Source organism: Ammospiza caudacuta, chromosome 9 (assembly GCF_027887145.1).
Source record: "Ammospiza caudacuta isolate bAmmCau1 chromosome 9, bAmmCau1.pri, whole genome shotgun sequence".
In the NCBI taxonomy this organism is placed as follows: Eukaryota; Metazoa; Chordata; class Aves; order Passeriformes; family Passerellidae; genus Ammospiza; species Ammospiza caudacuta.
This window is the reverse complement of record NC_080601.1, coordinates 19,612,449-19,639,493: the sequence shown is the minus strand read 5'-3', so window position 1 is coordinate 19,639,493 and position 27,045 is coordinate 19,612,449. Positions and strand designations below refer to the sequence as shown.

General features: G+C 47.1%; 2 protein-coding genes across 3 annotated transcripts; both read right to left on the bottom strand.

Moving 5' to 3' along the window:
* Positions 1-465: 465 nt before the first annotated feature.
* LOC131561608 (2-hydroxyacylsphingosine 1-beta-galactosyltransferase-like) lies at positions 466-11,140 on the bottom strand. Its single transcript, XM_058810969.1, has 6 exons — positions 11,122-11,140; positions 5,581-6,428; positions 2,696-2,835; positions 2,449-2,525; positions 1,849-2,068; positions 466-926 (listed from the first exon to the last, which is right to left on the bottom strand). The coding sequence occupies exons 1-6, from the start codon at positions 11,138-11,140 to the stop codon at positions 611-613; spliced, it is 1,620 nt and encodes a 539-aa protein (XP_058666952.1). The 3' UTR covers positions 466-610.
* Positions 11,141-14,131: 2,991 nt separating this feature from the next.
* Positions 14,132-25,058, bottom strand: NOLC1 (nucleolar and coiled-body phosphoprotein 1). 2 transcript variants are annotated; one of them, XM_058810276.1, is made up of 14 exons: positions 24,937-25,058; positions 24,790-24,845; positions 24,594-24,715; positions 23,412-23,527; positions 22,480-22,621; positions 21,864-21,967; positions 21,068-21,218; positions 20,380-20,514; positions 19,896-19,985; positions 18,478-18,624; positions 17,692-18,252; positions 16,879-16,991; positions 16,420-16,500; positions 14,132-16,189 (listed from the first exon to the last, which is right to left on the bottom strand). In XM_058810276.1, exons 1-14 carry the CDS (start codon positions 25,045-25,047, stop codon positions 16,031-16,033), a joined length of 2,088 nt encoding a protein of 695 aa, XP_058666259.1. In that variant the 5' UTR covers positions 25,048-25,058; the 3' UTR covers positions 14,132-16,030. The 2 variants fall into 2 exon arrangements, with proteins under 2 accessions (XP_058666259.1, XP_058666260.1); XM_058810277.1 differs by lacking the exon at positions 16,879-16,991.
* Positions 25,059-27,045: the final 1,987 nt, after the last annotated feature.

Below are 27,045 nucleotides of genomic sequence, written 5' to 3'. Positions count from 1 at the left end.
TTTATTTTAAAAAATAATAATTTAGCTCAAACACAAACAGGATTGCAGAGTGTTGACTGAAGTAGGAAGAACAATATTTATCCACAGTTTTTTTTTTTTAGACCAGTTTTTCTCTCTTGTAGATGATACTTTCAGTGCCCTTCCTTGTCCACAGCTCTGCTTCAGTTCTCATCTGCACATAAAGGTATCCTGACTACTGGGGCTCTTAGTAACAAGGCAGAGGAGAAATGGTGTCTGCTGCATATGAAATGCTGTTCCTGCCTCCAGAGCCTCCATGATCCAAAAAGCCAGAAGAGCAACTCCAGCATCTAAACCAATGTGCAATACAAAGGGAACCACCTGCACTCCTCCCTGGAAGTCTACCTACCCATGCCCCATTCCCAGCATCCTGGCCAAGTGCTCCCACCCACGCCTGAATTCACCCCCCCGCCCACAGGTGCTGTACACAGAGGTGTAGACACAGGCCTTTGCAATACTCCTCCCTCCCCACTCTCTTCTCATCCAGACCTGCAGATCTTTCACCTCTCTCCATGCCTGCATGCCATACATTTCTTGGCACAGCAGCAGTTCATTTCACAGTGATGGGATATGCCCTGGAACACACCGGCCACTACTGCAGTTTTTTCTCATCTGTGAAGTGGCCTTTCATGCAATTGCCATTCTGATACACAGGGCTGGCCCCTTTCCTTCTGCACCACAGCACAGATTTGTAGAGAGCAAATCCAGTAGCAGCCAGACACAGCAAGAGAAGAGCCAATATGTCCAGGCAGAAGTACTCATACAAGGAAAGGTCGTAGACAGCCGGGCGAAGGAAGGGCGCCCCATCGTGCCGAAGGACGTACTCCAGCCAATACACTGTCCTGTTGAGAGCGTGCATTGGTCTGTCCAGGTGCAGGGCTGAGATGTGCTGGGCTGCTTTTCTGTAGCTGCAAGGGAAGATGACAAGACATTTACCTTTCAATAGAAACTTCAAACTGAGAAGTGGCCTGACACATCCAGTGATGCTTTGAAGTCCCAAATAATACCTTGGGAGAGGGGCAAGTTTCTCCCATTCTTCTTCTGAAACCCACTCTGATGGCACTGGCCAGCTATGAAGGCACAAACCAGAGTGGATTTTTCTTTGTGTTTTGTTAATAACACTGACAGTTTGGCTTGCAAGTACCTGTTCAGTGAGTTCATGTGTATGACACTTTCTGAGGGGAGTTTACACCCTAAGACCTCACCCAGCATCAAGCAAAAGCTATACACTTGATGAGTGGCCAAACCTTTCTAGATACCAAACTGCAACACCTCTTAATAAGTAAGAAATACAAAATATTTTCAAAATCAAGCTCTCAGAAAGCATTTCAAAAATCAGCAGTTGCACATGTCCCATTAGAAAACAGGAGCCCTGTGTCACTTTTCTGTTCCTGCTTCAGTTCTAGGAAAAAGCAGAGTATATGAATGACAGAAGGAGCAGATGGAGCATTACCTGCAGTTCCCTCTCTGTTTCTACAGAAAGTTTTTTGGACAAGTTCAGGGAGGTCCCAATGGGAGGCTGTGATCTCACCCTCCCTGATGACAGGATGGCCTTAAGAGGTCTGTTCCCCAGTAGATCAGAAAACTTTCTAGGAACATTACAGTCAGACAGAACTAGATCACACTCCTTAGAAGCAAATGCTGGAGTATCTCCTCCTGTGCTGCATCTAAGGACTTTGAGGCATGGATACATCTGGTCAGCTGAGCAATGCTTGACACTGTGCTTGGTACAGAAGCCACCATAGGTGGTGTAGGGGTCAACACAAAGACACACTGGTCCCTACACACTGTCTGCACCAAGGAGGAGTTTGATGCTTCCAGATGCCTCACCTGGGGTCAGAGATGACGGTGATGACAGCCTGGTAAAGCTCCTCTTCTTTTAGTCTGCTCCAGTCCATGAGGATACCCATGCCCTTTGCCTGCACTCTGGTCATGATGTCAAACTGGTCCCCATAGAAAGGAAATCCCACCACTGGCACACCGTGATAAATTGCCTCAAATATACCATTCATCCCACAGTGGCTTACAAAGGCTTTCACATTGGGATGGCCTGCAGGTAAAGGAAGAGTAGCAAGTCAATGCCTTCCACGTTGCAACAGGGCTACCTTAACACACAATGTTGATGTATGTTCAGGGAAAAACAGGCATGTTAAGCAGAGAGGATGTTAAGCAGAGAGGATTCCTTTGGGAATACATCTGGTTTTTGCAGCCCAGAATTGCTGAGTAGAGCCTGGAGGAGAAGGGAGATAGGAGCCAAGCAGCTTCAAGCAGGTGTTAGGTGAGGAACATGTTTTGTACAGATCAGACACACAAGGAGCAACAGACTTAGATCCACACAGGTGCTGCTATCCTTATGTGCCTTTGCTGTGGTTTGGGCTAAACTCCAGGGGTGTTGCTAGTGGCACACACATACACAGAACCCAGCCTTACCTAGCAGGTCATTCTGGGGCAGCCACCCCATCATCAGTGTATTTTCACCCAGGTTTCTTGGCTTCTGACCAAAATATCTGTGGGAGGAGACAGAGCAAGAGAAAAAAGGAGAAGAGAAACACAGAGAACAAGAGTAAATTCAATCAGATCAAGAAACAGAAAGCAGACTCTGTGATTTGAAATGAATCACCCCTCAACATTGTTTTTCATCCAACTCTAGTGAAAATTAATCCCATTCCCTTTTCACCTCCACACCACCCTTTGTGGGAGGCGAGCAAATGCACCAGCCATCTTCTCCACCAAATCGCTTGGAAGAGCTCGGATCCCGATGCCAAAGGAGACAACAACGACACCTGCTTCTGCTGCTTCCACCCAGAGACGCAGACCCTGTGGGCAAAACACACACAGCTGCCTTGAAGTATTCTTCCAGAAGGGCCCTTCCCACTCTTGCCTCTGACAGAGGCAGTAGAAACTGTCCACAGAGAAGATGAAGCCAAATCCACCCAGAGCACAAAGCTACACGGTTTTCACCAGGCAACGAACTCTAAAACCACTGTGGTTTTTGCACCCAGACAGGCAGAAATTACTTGAGCACCACCTGGTCTTGGAAGTTTGCAGGGAGGTGACCAATGGCATTATCTCCTGCTGGAGGTAACACAATTAGTCTTTGACAAGAAAGGGTCTGGAAATGGAGGTACCACATAGGAATAGCTAGGGGAGAGAGGAAAATTGGAGCAAAAAAAGGGAGGCTATTTTCCCATTACCACTAAGACAGGAGGCCTGTCAGGATCTCTAGATGTAAGCTGATACAAGAGACAAAACATCACACAGTCAGGAACAACTTCTTCCTGGAAAGTTCCTACAACTCTCCAATGTCAAAGGCTTCTGATGGTGGCAGAAAGCCTTGCCATATTGACAGGAGACTTCTAACCATCCTTGATAGCTACTTGCAGACAGCAGATTTAGTTTTTGATCACTGGACAGAAAGGTAGCTACAGATCCAGTAAAACTCATGGTCATTTGTCCTTCATTTAGAGGCTACCTGTAATGCTACATAAACAGGTCTGTATCTAGAACAGAGTCTGTACTTTTTTTAACCAAAGCCAGAAGGTAGTAGGGAGAAGAAATCAGCAACCACAGCTACTGTGAAGCAAATATGGACTGTTCCCTCTTATGCCAGGCTGGGCTGAATCTATTTCTCATTATGTCCTGCTTCAAGTTTCCCATGTATCTCAGTCAGGAGCATTTTAGAGAAGTTTTATAAAAATCTATCTTTGAATATATATACTTCCTAAAACAAATATGCAGGAGAAATTGAATTAAAAAAAATGTTATTAGAAGAGAAAACTAAAGTGATTAATACAGAATATTAGTTGTATTTTAAAAGTTAGGGGATCAGAGTACAAAAGAGTTACAGAGCACATCTTAGTGCTGTTCTCTGGGGATACTTCTCCTTTGTTATATGCTTCAGAGATTCATGCCTGCCTTTTCAGAAATGCTTAGAGTGTGCTAAAACAATCCAGGAATCAAGAAGTTTACAATAGAGATATTTTAGCTTCTCCATTCTTTTGAGTTTTACATCCTTTGAGCTGTGCAACCACTGAAACTACTACAGAAGAGAAAGTGCTGGTTTTCCTTTCCTAAATAAAAGTATAATGACTCCTAAACCAGATGACTATGTTATCCATTATAATTGGGCCATAACATTTATCTTTCAGAAACAGCATTGAAGCTGCCAGGGAAGCATGGTTGACCACCAAATGTTCTCACTTTCTCTCAACTACAAATCTATATTTAACCAAGTCCTAAATAGAAGCATTCAAAATCATAGTGTTTCAAATAGGAGGAAATAAGCATTTAATTACACTTCAAATGGGACATTCTTTAAGGCACACCTAGACCTACAGAGGCTTTCTCTTCTGCTGGCATCCCATGATGTGGACACAGACATGCCTACCTGTTAGCATGACAGCCACCACCTACCTCAGGGCTCCAAACTTATCTCCATCATTCTTTCCTTAGGTGCCCTGGGATCTGTTCTGGAAGCTGTGAAGCACATGAGTAATGCCCTAACAAACAACTCCCTTCTTTATAAGGCAGGTGTGTACGTGGTCAGGTTGGACCAAGCCAGAGTTTTGCAAGAGCTGTGAGGCAGCCACCCTCTGACACAGCTTTCGGAGCACCCTACGTGCGTTTCATTACCTGCAGGCCGTGCCACATGGGCAAGGCTCATGTGCAGTCAGACACATCTGGAGAGCTTCTTTTTAAGGCACCTGATCTCACTTCTTTTTTAACTGAAAGATATTGGTATCCACAGCATCAGTGAGGTTGCCATCAGAGATCTTGAGAGGCCTCTAATAATTTGAAAGTTGAAATCTTATCTCCATTTCAGACCCTTAGTCAGGACGCTAGGACATCTTGACTGCCCAAGTTTTATTATCCAGGTTTATTTCCCCTCAATGTTTGTAAAAGTGGTAAGACAAGTCCTACTCTCTTCCAATACTGTCTTCAGCCAGAGGCTTTAGGAGCTTGTTCCTCTGAATTTATTCCTGGGATTAGTAAGGCACAGGCTGGAGAAAGCCTTGAGAGGAGTTTTCAGGACTGAATCTTGAGAAAAAGGGGTTGATACCCTGCAGTTTTCTACATTTTGGGATTCTACACTCAGTTTAATGAAGGAACAAGAATAGCTGTCCCCTGTGGTTTCTTAACACTACAAGCTCAAGGGCAGAAATGCTCTGTGGGAAATAGGATGAAGGAGGAAATTCTGGATTAACACATCAGTGATGAAACAAAGCAGATTAATTGTTCTTCCCATTCCCACAGGAGCAAACAAACTATTAATTCTCAAGTCCCAGGGGCAGCACTTCCATCTTACAAACTCCACACACTATTTTACATGGACAGTGAGGCCAAATCCCACTTCAGCGTGGTCCACTTAATTCTACATCCTCCCTGCAGCCTGGCAACCTTCAGTGTTCCCTGTCTCGCCAGTGCACCCACAAGCACCAAAACACCACAGCTTTCCAGACACTTGGGGCTTCAGAACTTTACAAGGTTCTCCCAGAGAAGATCTGTACTAAGTAGCCTCCCTAGCTGATGTGCAATCATAGATCAAAGCTTTCTTGCACTTACCACTGGAAGGGGCTTTGCAGGCTCAGCCAGGATCCCCCCTGTGAAAATGACATGGGGGAGGGTTGGACGGGGAAAGTCCAACACCACATCATTACAGAGGAAGAACAGACTGGTTCCATGAACAAGGTCCAACATGGATGTCTTGGGCTCCACAGTATGCTTCTCCATGAGACGTTCAAACTTGGGCAGGATGACCAGTTTTGTAGCCACACGAGTGATTATGTAGACTAGGAGATTCCAAGTCCTACCAAAAAAACCCATTCTGTCTGTCATCAGGGAGTTGAATTCAGGGACATAGGCAATGGGGGAGGTGGCACCAATCTCTGCTGGGAACCAGAAGCCAGTGGAAATCACAGCATATTTGATATGTAGGATGTGGGCCAGGATAAATCCACACATCTCATTGGGGTCCACCAACAGCAGATCAAAGTGCTCCAGCTGGAGTTTCTGCAGAAGGGTAGAATTTCCCAGTACTAGGTCACAGTTTTCCAGGTACTTCTCCAAAAATGAAAACACCTCCAGGGAGGTCATCTTCCCTTGAAAGATACGCTTTATCTTCTCCTGCACCCAGGCATCTGCGTTCTCTGTGCTGAAGGTTCCCCAGTACCTCTGCACACGGAAGCCGGGCAGGGAGGTCTCCACATCCCGACCTTCGTGGAGTAGCAGCACAGGGTCATGGCCCCGCTCAGTCAGTGCCTCTGCCACCCGCATGAAGACTCGCAAGTGGCTGTCAAAGACTATGGTGGGCATGATCAGCACCTTGGCACAGTGAGATGGCTCCACAGTGAATGCAGTCACGAGGAAAAGAAGAGCAGCAGGGCATGGTAGCACCTTCATCATCTTTATCGCTGCAAGGAGACAAACATGCCATTAATGCAGTATCTCTGTCATGCACTCAGGAATAACAGTTGGAATTGTAGCTGCAAGCCAGGACTTGTGAGCTGGGACAGGAGAGCAGTCTGGAGTCTTTCACTGGGGAACATCCATCCCCATCCACTCTGCCTTGCCCTAAAAAAACCCCAACCAAACCAGAAACAATCCCACAAAAATACCCCAACAACAAAGTCAGATATCAGGGGAGTTTTCCAGAAAATCTCTTCTTTGTGCTCCTAAGTTAGCTCAAAAACTAGCAGACTGACTCACAGAGAGTTACTGAGGGTGAGTGGCTGGAGGAGCTATGCTGGGTCACAGCACCAGCAGGGACACTTGCTGCTCAGTCCCTGTTTACCGCTATGGAACCAGCTCAGCTGGATTTTATTTTTATTTCTGTCCAGCCAGAACAGCTGGTTCTCTCTGAGGCCTTGATGTTTTTGCAAGCTCGCAGGGAGGCCTGCAGAACTTGGTGGAAAGGCCATGAGGTGTGCTCTGGCTTTGGCCCTCACATGGCTGGCAAGGCACTTTGCTCAGCACAAACAAGGCAGGAGCAAGTCCAGGTCACAGCAGGACCCACTAAGAGGAGCCACAATCCCAGAGAGCACAGCTACAGTCTGGACAGAGAGCTGCTCCAGTATGGCTCAGTCATAGGAGGCTCTGGGGAAAGGGCTGGGAAAGGAAAGTGGATGCCAGGATACTCATCCACTAGAAGAAGGCAAACCCAGAAAGCAATCCCAGAGATGACATGCAACACCTGTGTCACACTGACGCCCCTTAGTCACACTCCTAAAGCCGTCATCCCCTCTGCAGTTTGGTGAAACACCCAAGATTTCTGTTGTGTAAGGGATGTTGCTACATCACTGGAAGCGAACGCGCCTCACCCACACCTAGCATTATTTTGGGAGAAGAACTATGTGATAATTATTTGGGAATAGTCAGAAGCAAAGTAGTTTTCTGAGAACCCAGTTCAGACATGCTAGGAAGCAGCAGTGGGAAGAGGAAGAAGTTACAATGGGAACAGCTGGAAGTGGATTTTGGATGACCCCCACATGCTAAGCCCCAGTGGGGCTGCAGGGATGTGGTAGAGTGGAATTTGGTACAAGATTTTCTGACAGCCCCGCCAATAGTGCTTGATCAATTAAGAGGTGGGAAAGAAAGTAATGGACAAGATTCTGCTAAATAGAGTGTTCAGACTGCCCTCAGCAGGCCTCTCTCTGGCTAAACTAAGCACATGAGAGCGAAGACATGGGAGAATAAAACTGCCCTATTCTTCCTCCAGTGCTTTCTTGTCCCACGTGGAGACAGGACATGGGAAACAAACAGAGCAGCTACTGGTTGGGACCCTCCCCTGTTTCAAAGGCAATTCCTGCTAGTGCTTGGACTCCCATCCTTCCCACCCAGGGTCAACTGTGTGGCTGTGCCTGCACGAGTGATAAGAAACACGAGAAAAAGCTAACAGATACCAAGAGGGTAGCTGAACCCACAGAACAAGAGCTCCAGGAGAATATAGACAAAAGTGATGGGCTGGAAAGAAGAAAGCATAAGCTCTGCAAGGAATGTAAGGATCTGCCCAGCATCCTGCCTCCCTAACAGCAGGAAACAGGCTGGCCTGTGACAAAGCGTTGGTCACAACAGAGCTACAGCCCACAAAGCTGGTCTGGTACTCAGATTACTTGAGAGGCCCAAAAGGAACTTATCCTGCCCAACACCAGGGAAGGTAAAGCATTTGGCTATGACATTCACAGCAGATCCAGGAGCACATGCTGCTTCCAGGAAGCAGGGGAAGGATGGCAGCCATGTGATCTCCGCTGGGATGGCAGGGAGTTAAGGAGAGAAGCAGACACAGGCTTTCCCTGGGGCACCTAGTGGGTCATACATGCACATAAGTATGCCAAGAAGAGTAAAAGAGGTTTTATATGTGGGGTAGGGTGTTTTCTTATTGGGCAACAAGAAAAAAGATGAAGAAATAGTCCAGGTAAAAGGTATAGTTATTTAAAGAAAAAAAATAGTCACCCATCTTCAGCCAAGGACTGTGTTCTGCCATGGACCTACATGCCAGACATTGCTGAGACCCTCAGCTCAGCTAAGACCCTCTGGGGACTACCAAAATCCAAATGACAAGTAAGGTGTCAAATCTCAGCCCTCAGGTCAGGGGCAGATGCTGACTCAGTGAGACTTGCAAACTGCTCTTGGTGGTTTCATCTCTTCCAAATCAGGAGCAATCCCTAAAGGTGCTGGCTCAGGAACCTCTTCTCCCTACCCAAGCAATAAGGGAGGCTATAAATCTTGCTAAGATGTGAGAGGATGCCAGGGTGCAGGAAGAGACCTTTTTTCCTACTTCAGCTCAATATCTCCAGAGATAATCTCTGCTCTGTCCATGCCCAGAAAGGTACCCTGGTCATAGCTTCAGCCCTAGAGCTGTGCTGGATGCACCAGACACATCCAATTTTAGTGCTATTGGGATAAAACAAAGGCTAACTACCAGCAAAAAGGGCACAAGGGCTTGTTCAGCAGCTAGTCATTGTTGAAGTCTCAGGCTGATGGCAAAGGGGAAGGGAGTCCCAGACCTATACAAGGGCTAAATGGCCCAGTTTAGAAGGCTCAAAATTCACCTGCTCACCTCACTGGTTTACTTCTTACTGACACTGAACAAAAAAGCTGCTCCATGAGCTCTGCAGCCTGGGCAGCTGCTGTGGCCAGTGCAGCCAGTTCAGCCCAGTTCTCTGGCTATGGGAGCTCAGCTACTGCAGGCAGGTGATCTTCAGAAATCTTCAGGCACCTTCAATCACGTGGGATTGTGATTCTCTGGGAAGGTGAATTCATGGTTTGTGCCTTGTCAGAGGTGCAAAATCCAGTAAATGACAACAGGTAAATGACAGATTGCACACTAGGCCCGAGAGCAGAGTAGACGGAACCATCTCCTTGTGTGTGGTCTGGAAGTCCTAGTGGCTACATCACATAAATACTGCAAAAATAATCCTGCCACTGCAAGGGAAAGGCTTGTAAAGAGAGAATAGACCCTTCCCTGTTTTCATGACAAGTGCTTGGCAGAGCAATGGACCTAACATCACAGTTAACACTGGCAGCCAGAGTCAGGGGTCAAGGGAACTGTTGGAAAAGCCCACATCACAGCAGTTTCACCACTGCAGTATTCAGGGCAGAGCAGGCACCTCAGTGGGAGCAGGACCTGGGAAAGTGAGACTGTCACAGCAAGCAGCAGCATCCCCCCCTACCCTGCACAACTGTCCACCTCCAGCTGCTGGGAGATTACTTTCAAAACTACAGCAATCCATTAGTGCTGAAAAGTGAGGCAGCAGAAAAGGAGTAGAGAGGGCACAGTCCTCTGAAATACCCCTGAGAAACCTCTTTCTAGGCTGAAATTTGTCCCATGATTTTGCCCCGTTTAACATGTTTGACAGGGTATGGCTTCGGTATTGATGGAAAATTACACCAATCAACTTAAGTGAAATAACCAAACAGCCACAGCTCCAATTTAATTCAGATGCCTTTTATTAGGCTGAAGTACTAAAACCTGTCACAGCAAGCAGTCAAGGCAAAGAACCCCACAAAGAAAGGGCTATGAACAGGCTCAAATGCAAGGACTGCCATTTGTATCTCTCCCTCACTTTTTTATATTACCTAGTTCCTGCCCAGGACCTGGAGGCCTGTATACATGGGACTGAATTATTTCCCCTCCTGCATCCTGGAGCTCTTGCATCTATGCAGCTCTTGCCCACAGTAAGAAACGTTTTCACTGCAAACTTCTCAGGAGTTAACAAAGCAGCAGAATTAATTGAAAAGCAAAAGATACTTTCACCTGGATGCTCTAAACTCTTCCTGGAATAAGATACTGAGATTTGCCTGTTCTGTTGGGTATGATCCAAAAAAGCCCAGGATCTTCTGCTACCATCACACTGATGACAGCCAGCCTAGCTGCAGCAAATTTATGGAAGCCAAGACTGTGAAAGCAGGCAGGTATGCAGCTCCAAGAGCAACTTTGTCACTGCAGGAGGATATTACACTATCAGCAGGGGCTGCCCAGGGGAATCCCTAGTAAAAACCTAGAGGATACAATACTGTACAAAGCAAACAAAGCACAGGTGGAAATAGGGAAGTTTAACCAGGCTTCTGTGCTCTGGTTTTGGTTTATCACAGACTCTGACTTAACCAGAGTCACCTGGGTAAATTACAGTAACACTAAAACATTTACATTAACACTATAGCATACTAATGTCAGAGTATACCAATACAAGTATTAGTATTTTAGTATAGAAAACAAAGATAAAGGAAAAAAACCCTTCAGATATAAGCATCCCCTGGCAGTCTGTATCCCTGAGGGTCTTTTAAAATGCTGTTTGCACACAGACTGAATAGGGCACAGATGGTTTGCTCAAAACAACATACATACCTTTCTAGCATTTTTCCTTTTACATATTCATAGAAGCCCACTGCAAGCACAGAGAATGAAGGAAGCCAAGATCACTCTTCCAAGATCCCTTTGGAAGGACCAAAGGGAACAATCACAGCAGTGATCAGGTCAGCATCAGAATGATTTATACCTTTCACCACATTGGTGCTACTGCTGCCACAAAACACCAGAAGTGGTCTGGCTGATCTCTTTTGGACAAAGATTGATGCAGTCCCCAAACAGTTCCTGACTTTTGGTACTTTGGATCATTTTCAACATCCTTCCTGTCTCATTAGAGTTATATGGAGGAAGTTCTACAAGCAAGGTGGGAATCTGTGGGCTAGCAGGAGGTTGCCAGACGATAGTGCCAGGGAACCATGATACTAAAGGAAATACTGGTCCATAACAACTGAGAAAAGAAATAAAGATCTGGATCTCAGCTTGTCACAGTATTTGAAACTACACACATCTTCAAGTATTTGAAATTACACACACCTTGAGCTGGGGGATGGTGCCAGACACCACACATCTGCTTCCCCAGCTAGCCCCTCATCATACATTAAATCTGTCTAGGAAGTAAGTGATATTTCCCCCATTCAATATCCACAGGCTTCCTGTTTGTCTTGTGAAAGCAACAGAGATGGTTTGTGACACAGGGTGCTCTGCAATAACAAGTTCTTCTGGACAGCCTTTGTCTCTCACTTACAACATGGTTGCAAGACAGAGCAGCTGATGTGAGACTGTGCCCCTTGTGAGTGGTCTGAGGTCTGCCATGTGGAAGCAAGTCAGAACATTATTTGTAATCCCTGGATGAAAGAGAAAGAACAGCTTGGGGCCATTTCCAAATAGTCGTGTGAGCCATAGACCTCAAAGTGAGAGCACATGACAGGGCAGAGCATTAGATGGTCTTAAGAAGAATGTATGACACTCAATTTAAATAAGTTCTTCAGACTGCTGAGAAAACTGGGAAGATACAGGCGCACCAAACCTTAGGGAAGCAGTCAAGAGGAATGGGGAGGAAAAGAATCTTCCCATTAACTGCCTTGTCATTTCAACTTCTTTCTGCAGAGAAGCAGCATATTTAAAGAAAAGTTATTAAACACCTCAGAAAGTTGTGAAATCTTGTGTAGAAAGCTATGGGGACTGATAAAGTCCTGACAGACAAGTCTGATCACATTTGACAGAGTTACAAGAGTAGAGAAGCTAGGGATGAGTCTTATCTTCAATGAAACAATTGACGCCCTCACGTAAAAGAAACCCACAATCAAACCAAAGAGCTTCTTGGCTCTGAGCCCACCAGAGGAATGAGACCTGGCTGAGCTGCCGTAAACAGAGGTTGAAGAGGGTTGCATAGGAAGAGGAGGCAGAACAGCAGATGGAAGATACTCCTGAGATGTAATCTTCTAAAGGAAGATGAAGCAAGTTACACAAAGGCGCTCTGAACGCGCGTCCGTGTGCCAAGGCTCTAGTCCTGCGCATTGAAGCAGATGCCGAACTCGCGCCTCGCTGGAGCAAGCCGGGCTGCACACGCGCGTCGGGCAGAGCCGGGGCCAGGCTGACAGCCGAGACTTCAGACCGAGTCCCCGTCCCCGTCTCCCGGCCGGGCAGAGCTCAGGTGCCATCAGCCCAGCCCGGCCCTACAGCGCTCACCCGGAGCGCAGCTGGCAGCCCCCCGCCCGCGGCCACCCCGAGCTCCCGACCGCTCATCCCACCGACCCCGCAGGCATGCCGCAGGGCGAAGGACCCGGGCAGGGCACGGCAGCCCGGCAGGGCACGGCAGCCCGGCAGGGCACGGCAGCGGGACAGCGTCGCCGCTGCGGAGCCGAGCAGCCCCGCCGGGGGACACGCCGGCCGCAGCTCCTCCGGGCCGGCCGCCCCCGCCCTTGCGCCGCGGTGCCGGCACCCACCTGCAGCGAGTCCCGGCGGAGCGCGGCCCGAGCGAGAGGCGCGGCGGTGCGGGAAGTGGGAGGGAAGAGAGGGAGGAAGGGAGGGATGCGGCCGCCACCCGCCCGCCTTCCCCTTTCAAGCCGGCGGGCGCAGGTGGGGCCGGGAGGCGCAGCCCCGGCCCACGGGCCGCGCCGAGCCCGGGGCTGTGGCACGAAGGCGGGGCGAGAGAAGGACGCGGTGGGCACAGAAAGCCGCACCCGCTGCCCCGCCCCGGCAGCTCGACGGGCAGCGGGACAGCGCTGCAGTTTGTGCCTCCGGCCCGGCCAGTGCCTCTGATCGCCCTTAGAGCATCTCTCCTGTGACCGCTGCCCGGACACGGCCAGGGCCAGAACCCCCTTGAGAGGAGGGCAAGCAGAACTCGATAGTCAGGACAGCAAAAGGGAATGGGCAGTGCACAAGGGAATCGGGATGTGAGGGACACTGTTCCAGCACACACCAGACGGGGATGTCCTGTTGGTCCAGTTCCAGCACTAATAACAGCTGTAGCTGCACCACTGTTGCACAGGGAAACCAGGCCTCTACACCAGGACAGCAGTAGAGCAGAGATGTAGGCTAAGTATGTCTAGCAGCTGCAAAATCTTGTGAAAGGACCAGTTTTTCCCAGAAGTGTCAAGCATGTCACTTTTGAGAGTCTCACAAATCATTTCCCACCCCAATGCTTGTTGCACTTGCTCAGTCAGGTGCTGATCTCCAGCAAGGCTAATGACATTCTCTGTGCTGGAATTTCAGACAGCATGACATCTCTTACAGCATCACGTTCAAGTTGGAAGGCTGTGGCAGAGTGTTGGTTACAGAGGGACACACAGCCCAAAGCACGTGGTGCATTATCCCACTCTTTCCAGAAAACTGCAGTATGAGGGATAAAACTGAGCATTACAGCACTCAAGATCTCCACAAGGCAAGTTTCTTTTCCTTGCACACACAGGGGAAGAAATCTAAGGGGACACAAATCAGTTATTTAAACTAGATCTATACAGGGTTTTTTAGTTATGCCTATTCTTTCTTTTTTCTATATACTGGTGCTTATATGGCCAACTACCACACAGTTGATTTGGCAGCAATATTTGAGAAGACCTGAGGAGATATTCTGATAGGAAGGAATTTGTGCAGGCTCAGTTTTTGATATAAGCTTCTAGCATCTTACCCATATTTCTCAGTCACTCACCAGCCAGCTGCACAGGCAACCTTTTACTTCTGAATGTCTGTTACATGTCCACAATCATTTAAGTAAGATGACAAGTAGTTGTAGACAGATGTAGAGACAGTGCTCTTATCCCCAAGCACTGGTACCCTCCCTTTTCCCACCCATTATCCCATATCTTTAACTACCAGATCCACTCAGACTACAAAGGCAGCAATCTTTATTTTCTGACACATTAAATTCTCACATTTTATACTTTTTTAAAAACCTCAAAGCATAAAAGTATTTTAAACAGTTTCAAATGTAAGTTCCAGATAAACAGAAAAAAGAGGGCAAATGACAAGAAAGATGATGTTCAAATCCCCATGCAGAAAATACTCTTTCCCACCTTCCTTTGGCCTCTAACCTTTACTTTATTGTAATAACCATGGTCTCCTGGGCCCCTCTGCACTGTAGCCCCAGTGATTGTGCAAGCTGGGGGAAGTCCTGAAAAATGCTCACTGGAAAAAGTTGCCACTCATGTACATGGGGGTGGCTCATCAAGTCTCATCCCAACCCTCAATTAGGTGACACTGCTCTGCACACAAACACAGCTTCCTACAACAAGGCTCTTCTCATTGGCACCCTTTGGGGAGGGAATGGAAACATGGAAATCAGGCCCTGCACTACCTCTCAGTGGCTGACAGCTTCATCATGTGGGGTAAGCATATTTCACAGCCCACTACTCCATTTCCCAAACATGCACTACCACTATTCACCTCATACTGGCAGTGGGCTCAACCCACTGCTCCTCAAACTAGTTAACTTAACCCACCTAACAGAGGGGGAATATTTTCTACCAAATGCAAGCTGCACCAGACGAAGCAGTCACACAACTGAGTGAATGCAAGCTCACCCCTCAATACACCATTACACTGTCAATTGCTCATGAAATCTCAGTTTAGGCTGCAAGTTTCTCAACTTCTTTGTGGCTGCCCATACTGAACATACACTTTTAGCTCATGCTTCAAACCTTACAGCACCAGGGTTTGCCTAGTGCTAGGGGGAAAGTGGCATTTATCTTCTCAAGAAGGATTTAACAGATGGAAAACAGATTAAAGACCAAGTGGTCTAACTCAGAAATCTAAGGCATTAATGATACATTCCCCTTGACTCCTAACAAGCTCCATCTCACACTGCTGGCAGTAAATGCAAGCTGGCACATTTTATGTTCAGACAGAACAAGCAGTGATGCCACTGCAGCCAGAGCCTCTGAAACAGTAACACTGCTTATCCACCTCTGCCTTTTGCTAAGAGGCCTTCATCTCCTCAGTCTCCTTTTCCCTTCCTATCAAGTGAAACTTCACAATCCCCATGCAGTCAAGTTTCTGTACAACTTCACTCCCCAGCTACACTAATGCAAGTGTTATTAGGAGTGCCACAGCAGTACTGTAGACCTTGGTCTTTCTGACAACAGCCCCCACCTTGCAACTGCAATCGATACTGTTACTCAACTACTAAACCACGTTTAGAGACTGCTTCTCCAAGTAGTCTGGTTAGTGGCCTCCACAGGAGTGCAAGGAAGAGGAAAGTAGGTATTTACACTACAAGGGTAAACTTGAAATGTCAAGTGGGGTTGGGGATTACAGCCAAAGCGCTCAAATCAGTTGTTCTTACAGTTACTTGTCAGAGGCAAGTGACAATACTTGCCTTTTCAAAGGTATGAGAGTTAAACTGGCTGGAAAATAAATGGGAGGTTAAAATACACGACAATGATTTCTCTTTCTTCTAGTAGATGGGCAGGAAACCAAAAGTAAAAAACGCTGCCAGCCTTTCAAAATAAGACTGTAGAACATATAAGTCCTGGCGGCCACCCTAGTGGTGCCAATAACACCAGCTTAAGGATGGTTTCAAATTAGGAGACTAAAATTTAGAAATAAAACAGGGAAACATCCAACCATTCTCCCACATCCCTACACTGGAGCTGCCTGCCCCACAAGGGCCATGGGGAGGTAGCATTCCAGGCAGGCTTGACACCCATAATGTCCATATGCCCATCCCAGGTGTTCTGGTGAGCAGATGGTTTATGAACTTCAACATTCTCAGTCACTTTCAAACTTGACAGAATTGACTTGGGTTGATATAGTGCCCCCACGATAGCTGCCTCGCTTTTTCTTTGTTTTCTCATGACGGAAAGATTTGCCTTTAGTGTATTTCAGGATGTTGTTAGCTTTCTCACCCCAGTCGCCAGCTGCTCCTTTCTGTGAGGGATGGAGGGGGGGGAAAATAAATTCAAGTCAGTACCCAAGAGAGTGAGGGCAATGCTCTGCACTTCCCAGCACATTGGCACAGGAGCTGACACTGCTCTCCCATGCGCCTCCTGGTGGAAGAAGGTCTCACCAAAACCACTCCCCAGAAGCACACCGAGCCTGCTCTGCAGTCAGGTACTTCAGAGACCAATTGTTACCACTCTGGCACCACCTAGCCCTACCTTTGCTTCAAATGAGTTATCAGCCACACGGGCATCCACCTCAATCTCTTCTTCCCTTACGCGACGGAATGGAGAGGACGGCTGTTGAAAAAGAAAATGAGAAACAGTAATCACAAACAAACACGCAATGTTCCTTTAGTAACAACCTCCTTCCTTGCCCTGCAAATACAGAACCCTATTCACATCATCTCAATCTTTAAGTGTTTCTCAGATTCACCATTCTTTCCCCACTTCAGATCCAACAGCTCAGGAGTGCTCCTGTGCAAGTATATCAAATCAGCTTTTGCCAGAATAATATGTTATGTGCACTCCCTAGGGTTCTCCAGACAAGGTTAGAGTACTTAAGGAGATAGCAAAAATACAAATAATGCTGTGGGCCCAACCACCCAGAAAAACCTCTACTTGTTCAGAAGGCAGAGATGCCTCTTCAGCCAGCTGCCACAGTCCACCCTCACTCACCCGTTTCACCTTGGGAACTGTGTGTGGTGTTTTGGCTTTGATCTTTGCTTTTTTACTGTGTGGTGTTTCTGGCTCCTGAACATCTTCCCTCTTCTGTTTCTTCCCAACTGTACCTGTTAGATGTACAGCAGAACTTTAAAGGCAGCGTTGGGAAAAGTAATGGCTTCTGTTCCCCAGAAAGCAAACCCAGTGTTGACACAGGTGTGAGAACTGGTGTCTGCATTACTTCACCCACAAAAAGAGACTGCTGTACCAGACACTAACAAATTCTGAGTCAGCAAGGACTCCTCATCCTATCCTAATGGATAAAATTTTATGCAATAGGATAGCCCTATATGAACGATTTTGCATACTTGAGAGAGTTCTGTTAGCCAAAATTTGCCAGATTTTGGATTCATACCATATGCACTTGCACACATCAGTAGTGCATCACTAGTTGTTTTCCTTCTGGAAGGTTAAAGATTGAAATTGTGCACCGGGGCATCAACTGTGGTGTCCCACTGCACACAGACAAGGTCCTCCAGCAGTCTGCTTTGCTGTCACTAAATCATGTGCATGCACAGATGGCAACTGGCACTGGCAACAACTACACAGACATGTACTTCACATTACCACAAATGTGGTAATGTGCAGCCATGCAATGCAGACAAAAAAGATCCCACCACATTCAAAACTAGCCCTTCCCTCTTACTACTGCACCAAATGGCACAAACACACAGAGATTAGAATGAGTATTGTTTCATGAAGTCTTCCATTCATGCTTAGCTCAGTAATACTGCCTGACAGACCCACTTCCCACACTGCTGGTAATACCTCCATTGACTTTTCCAGTCTCTTCTTCAGAGCTGCTTTCACTGCTGCTACTACTGCCACCAGCTGGCTTAGACTTCACGTTGTTTGCAGCTACTGCAGATGCTTTTGCTTTCTCTGTGGAGGCAGGGGCTTTAGAACCGTTCTGCACCCCCTTCACTGCCTTTTTGGGCTTCTCATCCTCTTCACTGGAACTGTCTGATGAGCTGCTGCTACTGCTAGAAGCAGCTGCCTTCTTCCCCACAGCTGCTTTTGCTGCCCCTGTAGATTTAGTGGCTGGTTTTCCTGCTGGCTTTTCTTCTTCACTGCTTGAGCTATCAGAGTCAGATGTGTCTGCTTTGGGAGCTGGAGTAGAAGGTTTGGACAGTGGCTTAGCCACTTTGCCAGCTGGTTTAGCTGGAGGACCTTTCTTCTTCTTCTCATCCTCAGAACTGCTGGAGCTGCTATCTGAATCAGAGCTACTTTGTGCTTTCTTTGTGGCAGCTGGAGACTTCTTTGCTGCAGGGGTTGCTGCTTTAGTTGTGGGCTTCACAGGAGTTGCCTTCTTGGCAGAACTATCAGAATCTAGAATGGAAAGAAAAAGAGCAATCAAGGCTAAGTCTCATTCCTTTAATACAAGGCCAGCACTCAGATTCAGTGTTGATACACAGTACACTTCATCATCTGCTTGAAACAACATTGCAATGGGTATTCCTGTCCAACTGCATCTTCAGACCCTGCCCAGAAACAGAAAGCTCTGAACAAGAACAACATGCAGATAGAAATTCTCCTTCTCTCCCACTCCAATACCTGAGCTGTCTGAGGAAGAACTGGAATCTTTCTTTGCTTGTCCAGGCTTGACAATTACTTTTGCTGGTTTGGAAGTATTCTTTATCACAGGTTGTTTAGCAGGGAGCTTATTCCCTACCTTCTTTTTATCATCTTCAGAGCTAGAATCTAAAAAAAAAAACCAAAAAAAAAGTTCTTCAAGTTAAGAGGCTTCATGTGCAATTTACTTTAGTGGTAACATGTATGTAATTTATGGGTAAGTGAAAAGCAAAATGGCTCAAGGCTGAGCCACTAGGCAACTGGCAAGCATCTGATGAACACTTGAACAGTCAAGGGACAGCATTCATTTTTCATGCATCTTCTTTGTTGGGAGAAAGTGGAAACTGTTTAAGTTGTTCACTAATGCATGCAAAAGGAAGTAAATATTTGGAGAATAATGTAGGAGAAGAGGTACTGAATAAGGAATTTTAGAGAAAGTACCAGTATTGTTAAACGTGGGGAGAAGAAACATTGAAAAAAGAATCTATGTGGTAAGGGTCAGAAAAAACATAAAAAAATTAAGAGATAAAGTTGACAAAGCATGCAAAGTGAGGCAGCAACAGCACAGTATCTCATTTTAGCTAATTCTTCTATCAGATGAGGAAGCAGCAGTTTGAAAATGGAGACTCTTGAGTACAAACACACCTTTGTTTGTGCTACATGGATCTGGAATATTAAACCTGATCTATTCCAGTATTGCTGAACACTTTAGCAACAGCAATCAAAAACTTGACAACGAGGTAACAAAATCAGGAGACACAGAACAGCTGACATTCACTGGAGTGTCACACAACCTAGTGCTAGGGCTAGCTGTCTGCAGACAGACTGGCAGCTGCTACCCAGTCTCTGCCATGCCACCAGAGATGCTGAGATATGCCACAGGAGCATCTTGAACTCAGAGGGAAATTGCAGCACTTGGGGAACTTACATGGGAAATACCAAACCTGAAACCTTGTTGACACAAGAGACAAAGTACTGCTCCCATTTCTAGGGCCACATCAGAAGAAGGGAGACATCTTCTAAGTCTAGTTTGAACTTCATATGGTGATTACACTTTTATTTCAGATACTTCTCCAAAAACAATGGAAAAACAAACCCCAAAAATCTCAAGAGAGATGTTCAAGAACAGTTTAACCATTAAACGTCTGTAAGAAACCTGATTCACAATTGCCTGCCCTTTCCATCCAGCAATATGGACTTCACTTGGCAATGGTCTTGTTTTATGGTCACACTTTCCCTTGAACTGCAGGCTGCTGGTTTTCAATTTTGTATCTTGCTATTCCTGGAGACTCTGAAGCTTTTAAGCTCATACACTAAGGCTTTTAGATACATCACTATGGAGCAACTTGGCCAGTAAAAATATGAACACAAAAGAATCAGAACTTGAGTTCTTGAATTACCTGAGTCACTGTCAGAACTGGATTCAGCCTTCTTGGTAGTCACAGCTTTCTTCTGGGGGGCAGGGGGTGTTTTAGCTACTACTGCTTTGCCTGAAAAAGCAAGTTTAAAATTAATAGGCCACATCCACACCACACCTTTGTCCCAAGATCCATACTCAGTAGAAGTGAAAAAGCTCCATTCTCAGTACACCAGCCACTCAGCCAACCTACTGGAAGCCACGCAAGAACTTGGCTTATTCCCACTAAACTAGATCCCAATGACTTTTCAAATCAGTATGTGCAAATGCAACCTGACCACAGTTCAGATCCACAAGTTCTACACAGTGTTGTTTGGAATGCCTTCAAATTAGTCAGAAGCTTCCAGAAGAGCAAATAGCAACACAGAGCAAAGAAAAACAGCTTTTTCAAGGAAGCCAAGACCTTGCAAAAACCTTGTTGGCACAATGTAGTGCTTCCCCTGCACCCTCTCCTTCTCACAACATACCTGCCTTTGAGGGCACCTGCTCTGCCTCATCACTACTGTCTGAAGAGTCACTGCTCTCAGCCTTTTTTGCAGGAGCTTTAGCAAGGCCCTTCTTTGCCTGTGTTCCTTGAGGAGGTGGTACAGCACTGTATGGACCTACGAAGAGAAACACAGCATTCTGCATGATAAGAGAAACACAGATGCCTGCATGATAACGTGAACAGCACAAGGTGTTTGTTGTAGTTAGAATAAAGCACTTCTGCTATTCACTTCCATTTATTCCCCTACTGTAGCTACAATCCAACACTAGCTTATAATTTGAAAGATTATACCCACCCCATTGCTACCTCCTTGTTTCTACTGAGTTTAGTGTAGAAACCCTACTCCTCTTAGGGTTCAGCTCACCCAACCATCTCTGCAGAAGTTTTCTCTGCACTTTTAGAAGAACGGGAACTTGCCAGCAAACTTTTACAGAAAAAAATCAGATATGTCAATTTTTCATTGTTTTCATTTACTGCCTTCTCAAATCCTCTAGTTAGAGAGTCAGACTGACCTTGGATGATTGACCCTCTACTCAGACCAGTTCTCTACTGGAAGCCTAAGACATTATACCACACTGATCAGAGGCCCATTCAGCCCATCAGCTGGACTGCAACTGAATGGCCCTGGATACTTCACAAAAAAACCCTATTTAGTATTTTTTACGCACCAGATTTTGGCTTTTGTTTTGCAGGTGGCTTTTCATCATCTGAGCTGTCAGATGAGTCCTCACTGCTGGAACTTTCCTTGGCACGTTTGGTTTTCCCCGGACATGTTTGAGCGGCTGCAGGTTTTGGCAGAGGTGATTTCTTGGGAACAGCCTTATCAAAAGAAATATACGTTAAAAAAGGAAATTCAGAAATCTCGTAGGGACAACTGGATCTTGTTTAATTCCATGCCTCACTTAAGAGCAAGCTCCCAAGACAAAGGGAAGAAGATTAAGAGAGATTCTCAAATGCAAATTTTAAGAAACACACGAGTATCATTATCTTTCTAGCTCCTCTGCTATTGTTTTCTGCTCCGTGAACCCCTAATGATGAGTTCCTCTGGACAAAAGGGCAGAGGACTGACTGGAATTTAGTAACTGCCACATGATTAAAAACAACTATGATTATTTTTGTGTTGCAGGAATCATTTTAAATGCTTGCTAGTGGAAAACTCAAAGTAACAGCTAAACATGAAAGAGTCAGGACAAAGCAAGTTTCTATGATGGAGACACAATATGGTTATGACACAACAAGATGTTTTCCTGTAAATGAAGGAGCAGAGAAAGTAGCAAGGAGGTATTAGGGAAGAAAAAAGCAGTACATGGAGAGATGCTAGAACACAAAATCCCAGCATATGAAGGAGAAGCAGGTGTAAGAGTTATATTGAGCACAGCATCTGTGTAGCCTGTGCCTGCAAGATAATACCCAGTGTTACCAGACTTCTACACTGTGCATGAAGTTTCCCATAGTCTAATTTACCTTTTTTGGTGGAGCCTTTTCCTCATCAGAATCTTCACTGCTGCTGCTACTGCTTTCTGCTTTTCCATTGACAACTTTGGCAGCTGCCTGGGCAGCTTTACTTCCTTTGGAGAGAAGTAAAAAGGCACATTGCAAAACATGCTATGTAGATGAGGGTAATTACACTGAGCAGTGAGTATCTCAGAGAAAAAAGACCCACAGAAGCCGACAGAGCACATTAAGTGTACTGCTTTTGTAGTAGTACTGCAAAACTCTTGGTTTATCCTACTGCAACCTTAGAGAAAGTTCTCTGGAAACTGTGTCTTTTAGCTCATGGGGAAGTTCCAAAACTAAAGGCTTAGTAAAGATCTTCCCTGCTTTTTGAGGGGAAGACAATGACAAATGCAAAACAAAAACAGTTATTCAAACAGTGTGGTGCTCAGGACCAGATGTTTTATTTGCATTCAGTTCTACAGCTCTGTGCCAGAACACACTAGACTGGAGTGGAATAGCAGTGAAAGCAGATTTTCAGACTGCTATGTTAATATCTATGTCTTTGCATGTAGGTGCAGCCCCCAGCACTCCTACCCTGCTTTTTTGATTTTGTACTTCACTCATGATCCACAATAACAGGTACCTGATTTAGGTGTTGCTGGTTTTGGTGGTTGCTTCTTTGGTGCTCCTTCATCCGAGCTGCTTGAGTCAGAACTGGAACTCTCTGCCTTCTTCTGAGGCTGAATTTTGGCTCCAGCTGGTTTCACAGCAGGTTTTGCACCTTTCTAAACAGCAGCAGGAAAAACTGATTAACCCTCAGAGTCATGAAAAGAAAACAAGGCTAATAAGATGGACACATACACAGAGTGTAGAAACAGCTGTCTTTCACAGACGTTACCATTTAGATTTGAAAACACCAATCTGCTTAGTGGTCAGGGTCTGAAAATTCTGGGATAACAGTTCTGCTCTAGAAAACCTCCCAGAAATACATTGGAAACCTCCTTTGCACATCAGTCTTCAGTTTTGCCTCCTTAAAATGGGGCAGCTCTGAGGCTGGCACTGTTCTCTTCCCTCTACAGATCACACTAGCTTGAAGACTGAAAATACTGACAACTCTGGCTGGTCTCCCCTAGTGTACAATGTTATCACTCTTCCTCCCCTGCCACCATTCTTCCTTGCCTCCACTTTAAGACCATGACTGCAGCAAGAAAAAGCTTTTTTTTACCTCTTTTTACCTAAACATACACATATATACATACATAAAGATCAAACTTATAGACCCGGATCTTTCTTTGCAAAGGAAGTAAGCCCTGGCAGTCTTAGGATAAAAGAAGGACCAGATTGGGATATGAAACAAGGGTGCAGGACCAAAAATTAATTTTTCCTAGGACGAGTCCAAATTGCACTACAGAAATGTCTTTCTGCATTGTATCTGCAGCAGCATGGGCATTTCATAGTTCAAGACCATGTTGAGCTCATAGTTGAGCTCAATATCCCATGCAATTCTGTTGGTTAAATTTGCTATTATTCATCACTGTCAAACATGCACTAAGACTGCTGGAAAGAAAAGCCAACCTTTGCTGGCTTCTTCTCCTCCTCTGAGTCTGAATCATCACTGGAGTCCTCACTGCTGCTCTCTGCTGTCTTGGCTGCAGGAGCTGCTTTTGCTTGGGGCACAGCTGATGCTTTAGCTGCAAATAAGGGACAGCATATATTGATAAGTTAATTGACATTTTTCGTGTACCTATATCCTGCACTAGTGGGTATTAGAGCTAAAGGATATATAAAGATCATTAAACCATGACTGAAGTTCACAACACTGACTTTGTTTCTCAAGCAGTGTGTGAGACTGCTCTAAAATGGGTAAGCAATTCTAGAATTTATCTTTGTCACACACAAATTAAAGTGCAGTTTTCTATCACCAAAAATGACAGCCCACAAAGAAGAGCACCCCTCAAACTGAGATAATATTAGCTGGGTCTGCACACCTCTCAGCTTAAGAAGCTGCTGAACAAGTACAGACAGGTGTTTGCAAAGAGAACCACTGCAATGTCGTGTTAAGGTTCCAGACACCCAAATGTGTTTTGACCAAATGCATTTCCTGGTTACTGATTGCTTTTCAGTAATGTGGAGCAAAACAAAAAAATAGTTTTGTCTTACGTTATATTTACAACTGTCCTTATCAAATAAAAATCAGATATAAGTTCAAATTCAGCTTTAGGATGGGTTAAATCAAAGACATATTTTCTTTCTGTGTCTCTTCTCATTTATTCCTTCCCTCCTGCAAATCTACTGCTAGACACACACAACCTTGTGTATAGTGATTAATAAATGATACAAGAACAGTTGCAGATAAAATGGAAAAATACAGCTCACCACACAGCAAAGTGCAGCACAGGGATGTATTTTTTGGTAGCACTAGTACACGAGCTCTAAAGGAAAAAGGGTAGCAACCTCACACAGGCAGCAGGTGAGTACGGATGCCCGGCACTTCTTTGGAATGGCTAAAACCTTCCATGGGACACAAACGGCTGTACCTAAATATTAGCAAGATATAGAGATCATCCTTAACTAAAATTAAGCTATCTTCCATAGCATGGGCAAAAGACCTGCCGAAACCGAGATCAGTCAATACAAGCCTAATCCTGATAGCTGCTGAAAGGCCTTCCAAGAGCTGCTGAAGCTGAGCTCCAAACGCACGTGAGAAGCCAGCGCCAAACACAGCCCCGGCGTGCACAGGGCCGCGCACAAACCTACCAGGCTTCTTGGCCGGGGGTTTCTCATCCTCCTCGCTAGAGCTGTCACTGCTGCTGGCCGACGGCTTCCTCTTGGCCTGGGCGCCGTTCGGGACCAGCTTTCTCTTCTTGGCCGCTGGAGACCTGCGGGAGAAGGGCTGAGCGGGGCCTGCGGGGCGCGGGCCGGGCGGAGGGGCCCGCACCGCGAGGGCACTTACTGTAGCCAGTAGGTGAAGATGTCCAGCAGCGAGGCCGCGTTGGGGTCCTGCTCCTTCTAAAGCGAGAGAGGCCGCGTCAGCCAGAGTCAGTCAATCGCTGATCCCCCGTCCCGTCCCGTCCCGTCCCGTCCCCCGCTCCCCGCTCACCGCCGCCGCCTCCCTGGCGAAGGCGCGCGCCGCGCCCTGGCAGCCGCTCTCGCGCAGGAACGCGAGCACGAGGGGGAACAGGTCGCTGGGCACCGCGCGCCGCTCCGCCATGATGCACACGCCGACACGTGCTGCGCGCGCACGCGCTAACGCCTGCGTGCGTGCCTACGTGCGTGCCTGCGTGTGCGCGCCGCCGCGGCCCCGCCCCTGCCGCTGCCTAATTGCCCGCGCGGCGGCGCTCCGGGGCGCCATGGGGGCGCGGGCTGCGAGTGGGAGGCTGCGCTCCCGGCGTGAGGGCATGGAGCCGCTCGGTGTTGGTGCCTGCGCCAAGGCAACGCGCAGTGCCGAACGGCTGCCTGTAGTGCAAAGGCAGGAGCGGAGTTGGGAACCTGGCAGTGCCCACTCGGTTCTGGAAGCGGGAAAACTTAAACTTAAGTCCGCTTAAACCTCACCAGCTTACTCCTATTTGTAATGCGTTTTAAATCACCGAAAGGAGAATGTTGAGGGAAGGCTGGAGAGCAGAAGTTGGGTTGCTCTAGGGAGAAGAAGCAGCCGGGAGCTGAGCTGCGGCCAGCCTCGGCGCTGGCAGAGCCCTCAGCGGCACGGCCCGGCTCCGCTCGGCGCTGGCAGAGCCCTCAGCAGCACGGCCCGACACGGCCCGGCCCCGCTCGGCGCTGGCAGAGCCCTCAGCGGCACGGCCCGGCCCGCTCGGCGCTGGCAGAGCCCTCAGCGGCACGGCCCGGCCCGCTCGGCGCTGGCAGAGCCCTCAGCGGCACGGCCCGGCCCCGCTCGGCGCTGGCAGAACTCTCAGCGGCACGGCCCGGCCCCGCTCGGCGCTGGCAGAGCCCTCAGCGGCACGGCCCGGCCCCGCTCGGGCAGCGCGGCGGGCCGGGCTCGGCGCTGCTAGCGGCGTTCGCCGGTACTCAGGAAAATGGGCTGTGAAGCAGCTGGACCCATACAGGAGCGAACTGAATACTCCTACTAAATCCTTTTATCTATGGAATAACATGAGACTGTGTTGCAGAAAAGAAACTGTTTGCAGGAACTCACGTTTCCTAGTTTTTTGTAGTTTCCCTCTACAGTAACCTGCAGCTGCAAGCTTCATCTGCAAAGCTCAGCAAACTTTTATGCTTTTGCCTACATTGGAAAGGAAAAGATGCAGCTTTTGCTGGTAAACTGTGGTTACTTTAAGCCCCGCTGTGTGAAGTAACTGCCAAGAGGAGCCAGGGAAATTACTGTGTTTGCTTCACTGGCTCACTTCGCTTCTCCTCTGGTTAATGAGTATCTCCCTCTCCGGCCTGGCCTTTGCCAGTTCGTCTGTTCCCTGTGCTGTGTGGCAGCTTCTCTTCAAAGGTGTGCGGCTCTCCGGGTTCCCCTGTGTTGTGCCTGCAGCTGTCCAGATGACCTGGCAGGGAAAGCTGTTTTGTCCTTGTATCCTTCAAGACAGTATTGGGAGATCCTGGGATCTAAAAGACAAGCAAATTCAAGAGATTTATGTTACTGCTTGTGAATTCCTTTGTTCCCCTCACCTACTCCCAAGTCTTTTTAGTCCTCCCCTTGTCTGCCACGTGTCTTTTGTTAAGGCTGCAGGGAGAGCTATGCATGGGATCTTTTAAATATTACAGTGACTAAACTGCCCCCAGCACTTGAGGTGAGGAGGCCCCAGAGCAGAGCAGGCCAACCCCCTCCCTTGCCCAGCTGGCTGTGTTGTCCCTGATGCCCCCCAGGACAGGCTTGGCCCTCCTGGCTGCCAGGGCACTGCTGCTAATGTTCAGTTTGCCATCCCCCAGGACCCCCGGGTCTGTTTCTGCAGCACTGCTCTCCTGCCTCTCATTTCCCAGCTCATCTCGGAAGAGAACATTTCCATTAGGGGTCTCTGGCCATTCCACTCTTTCCATGACCAAGAAAAAGTGAAGAGAGGTAGCATTAGTATTCAAACACATACTCAATCCTTTCCTTGTTACTGGTTGTAAGTGCCTAGCAAAAAAAGCATTGGCTCCAGAAAGAGCAATCTAGTCATTTTCTTTGGACAGGGACAAGACAGACCCTTGAGGATAATGCTGCAGATGCAGCTGTGTTCGTATGCTGCAGTGAACTGAAGTGAGGAAA

Coding starts and splice junctions, on each gene's coding strand:
- LOC131561608 (XM_058810969.1), bottom strand. Junction 2,526..2,695: donor CCACAAAGGGTGGTGTGGAG/GTGAAAAGGGAA, acceptor CTCCTCCCACAG/ATATTTTGGTCAGAAGCCAA. Junction 927..1,848: donor ACCGTCATCTCTGACCCCAG/GTGAGGCATCTG, acceptor CTTCCCTTGCAG/CTACAGAAAAGCAGCCCAGC.
- NOLC1 (XM_058810276.1), bottom strand. CDS start 25,047: ATGGCGGAGCGGCGCGCGGTGCCCAGCGACCTGTTCCCCCTCGTGCTC. Junction 24,846..24,936: donor TCGCCAGGGAGGCGGCGGCG/GTGAGCGGGGAG, acceptor CTCTCGCTTTAG/AAGGAGCAGGACCCCAACGC. Junction 22,622..23,411: donor AGGAGAAGAAGCCAGCAAAG/GTTGGCTTTTCT, acceptor GCTGCTGTTTAG/AAAGGTGCAAAACCTGCTGT.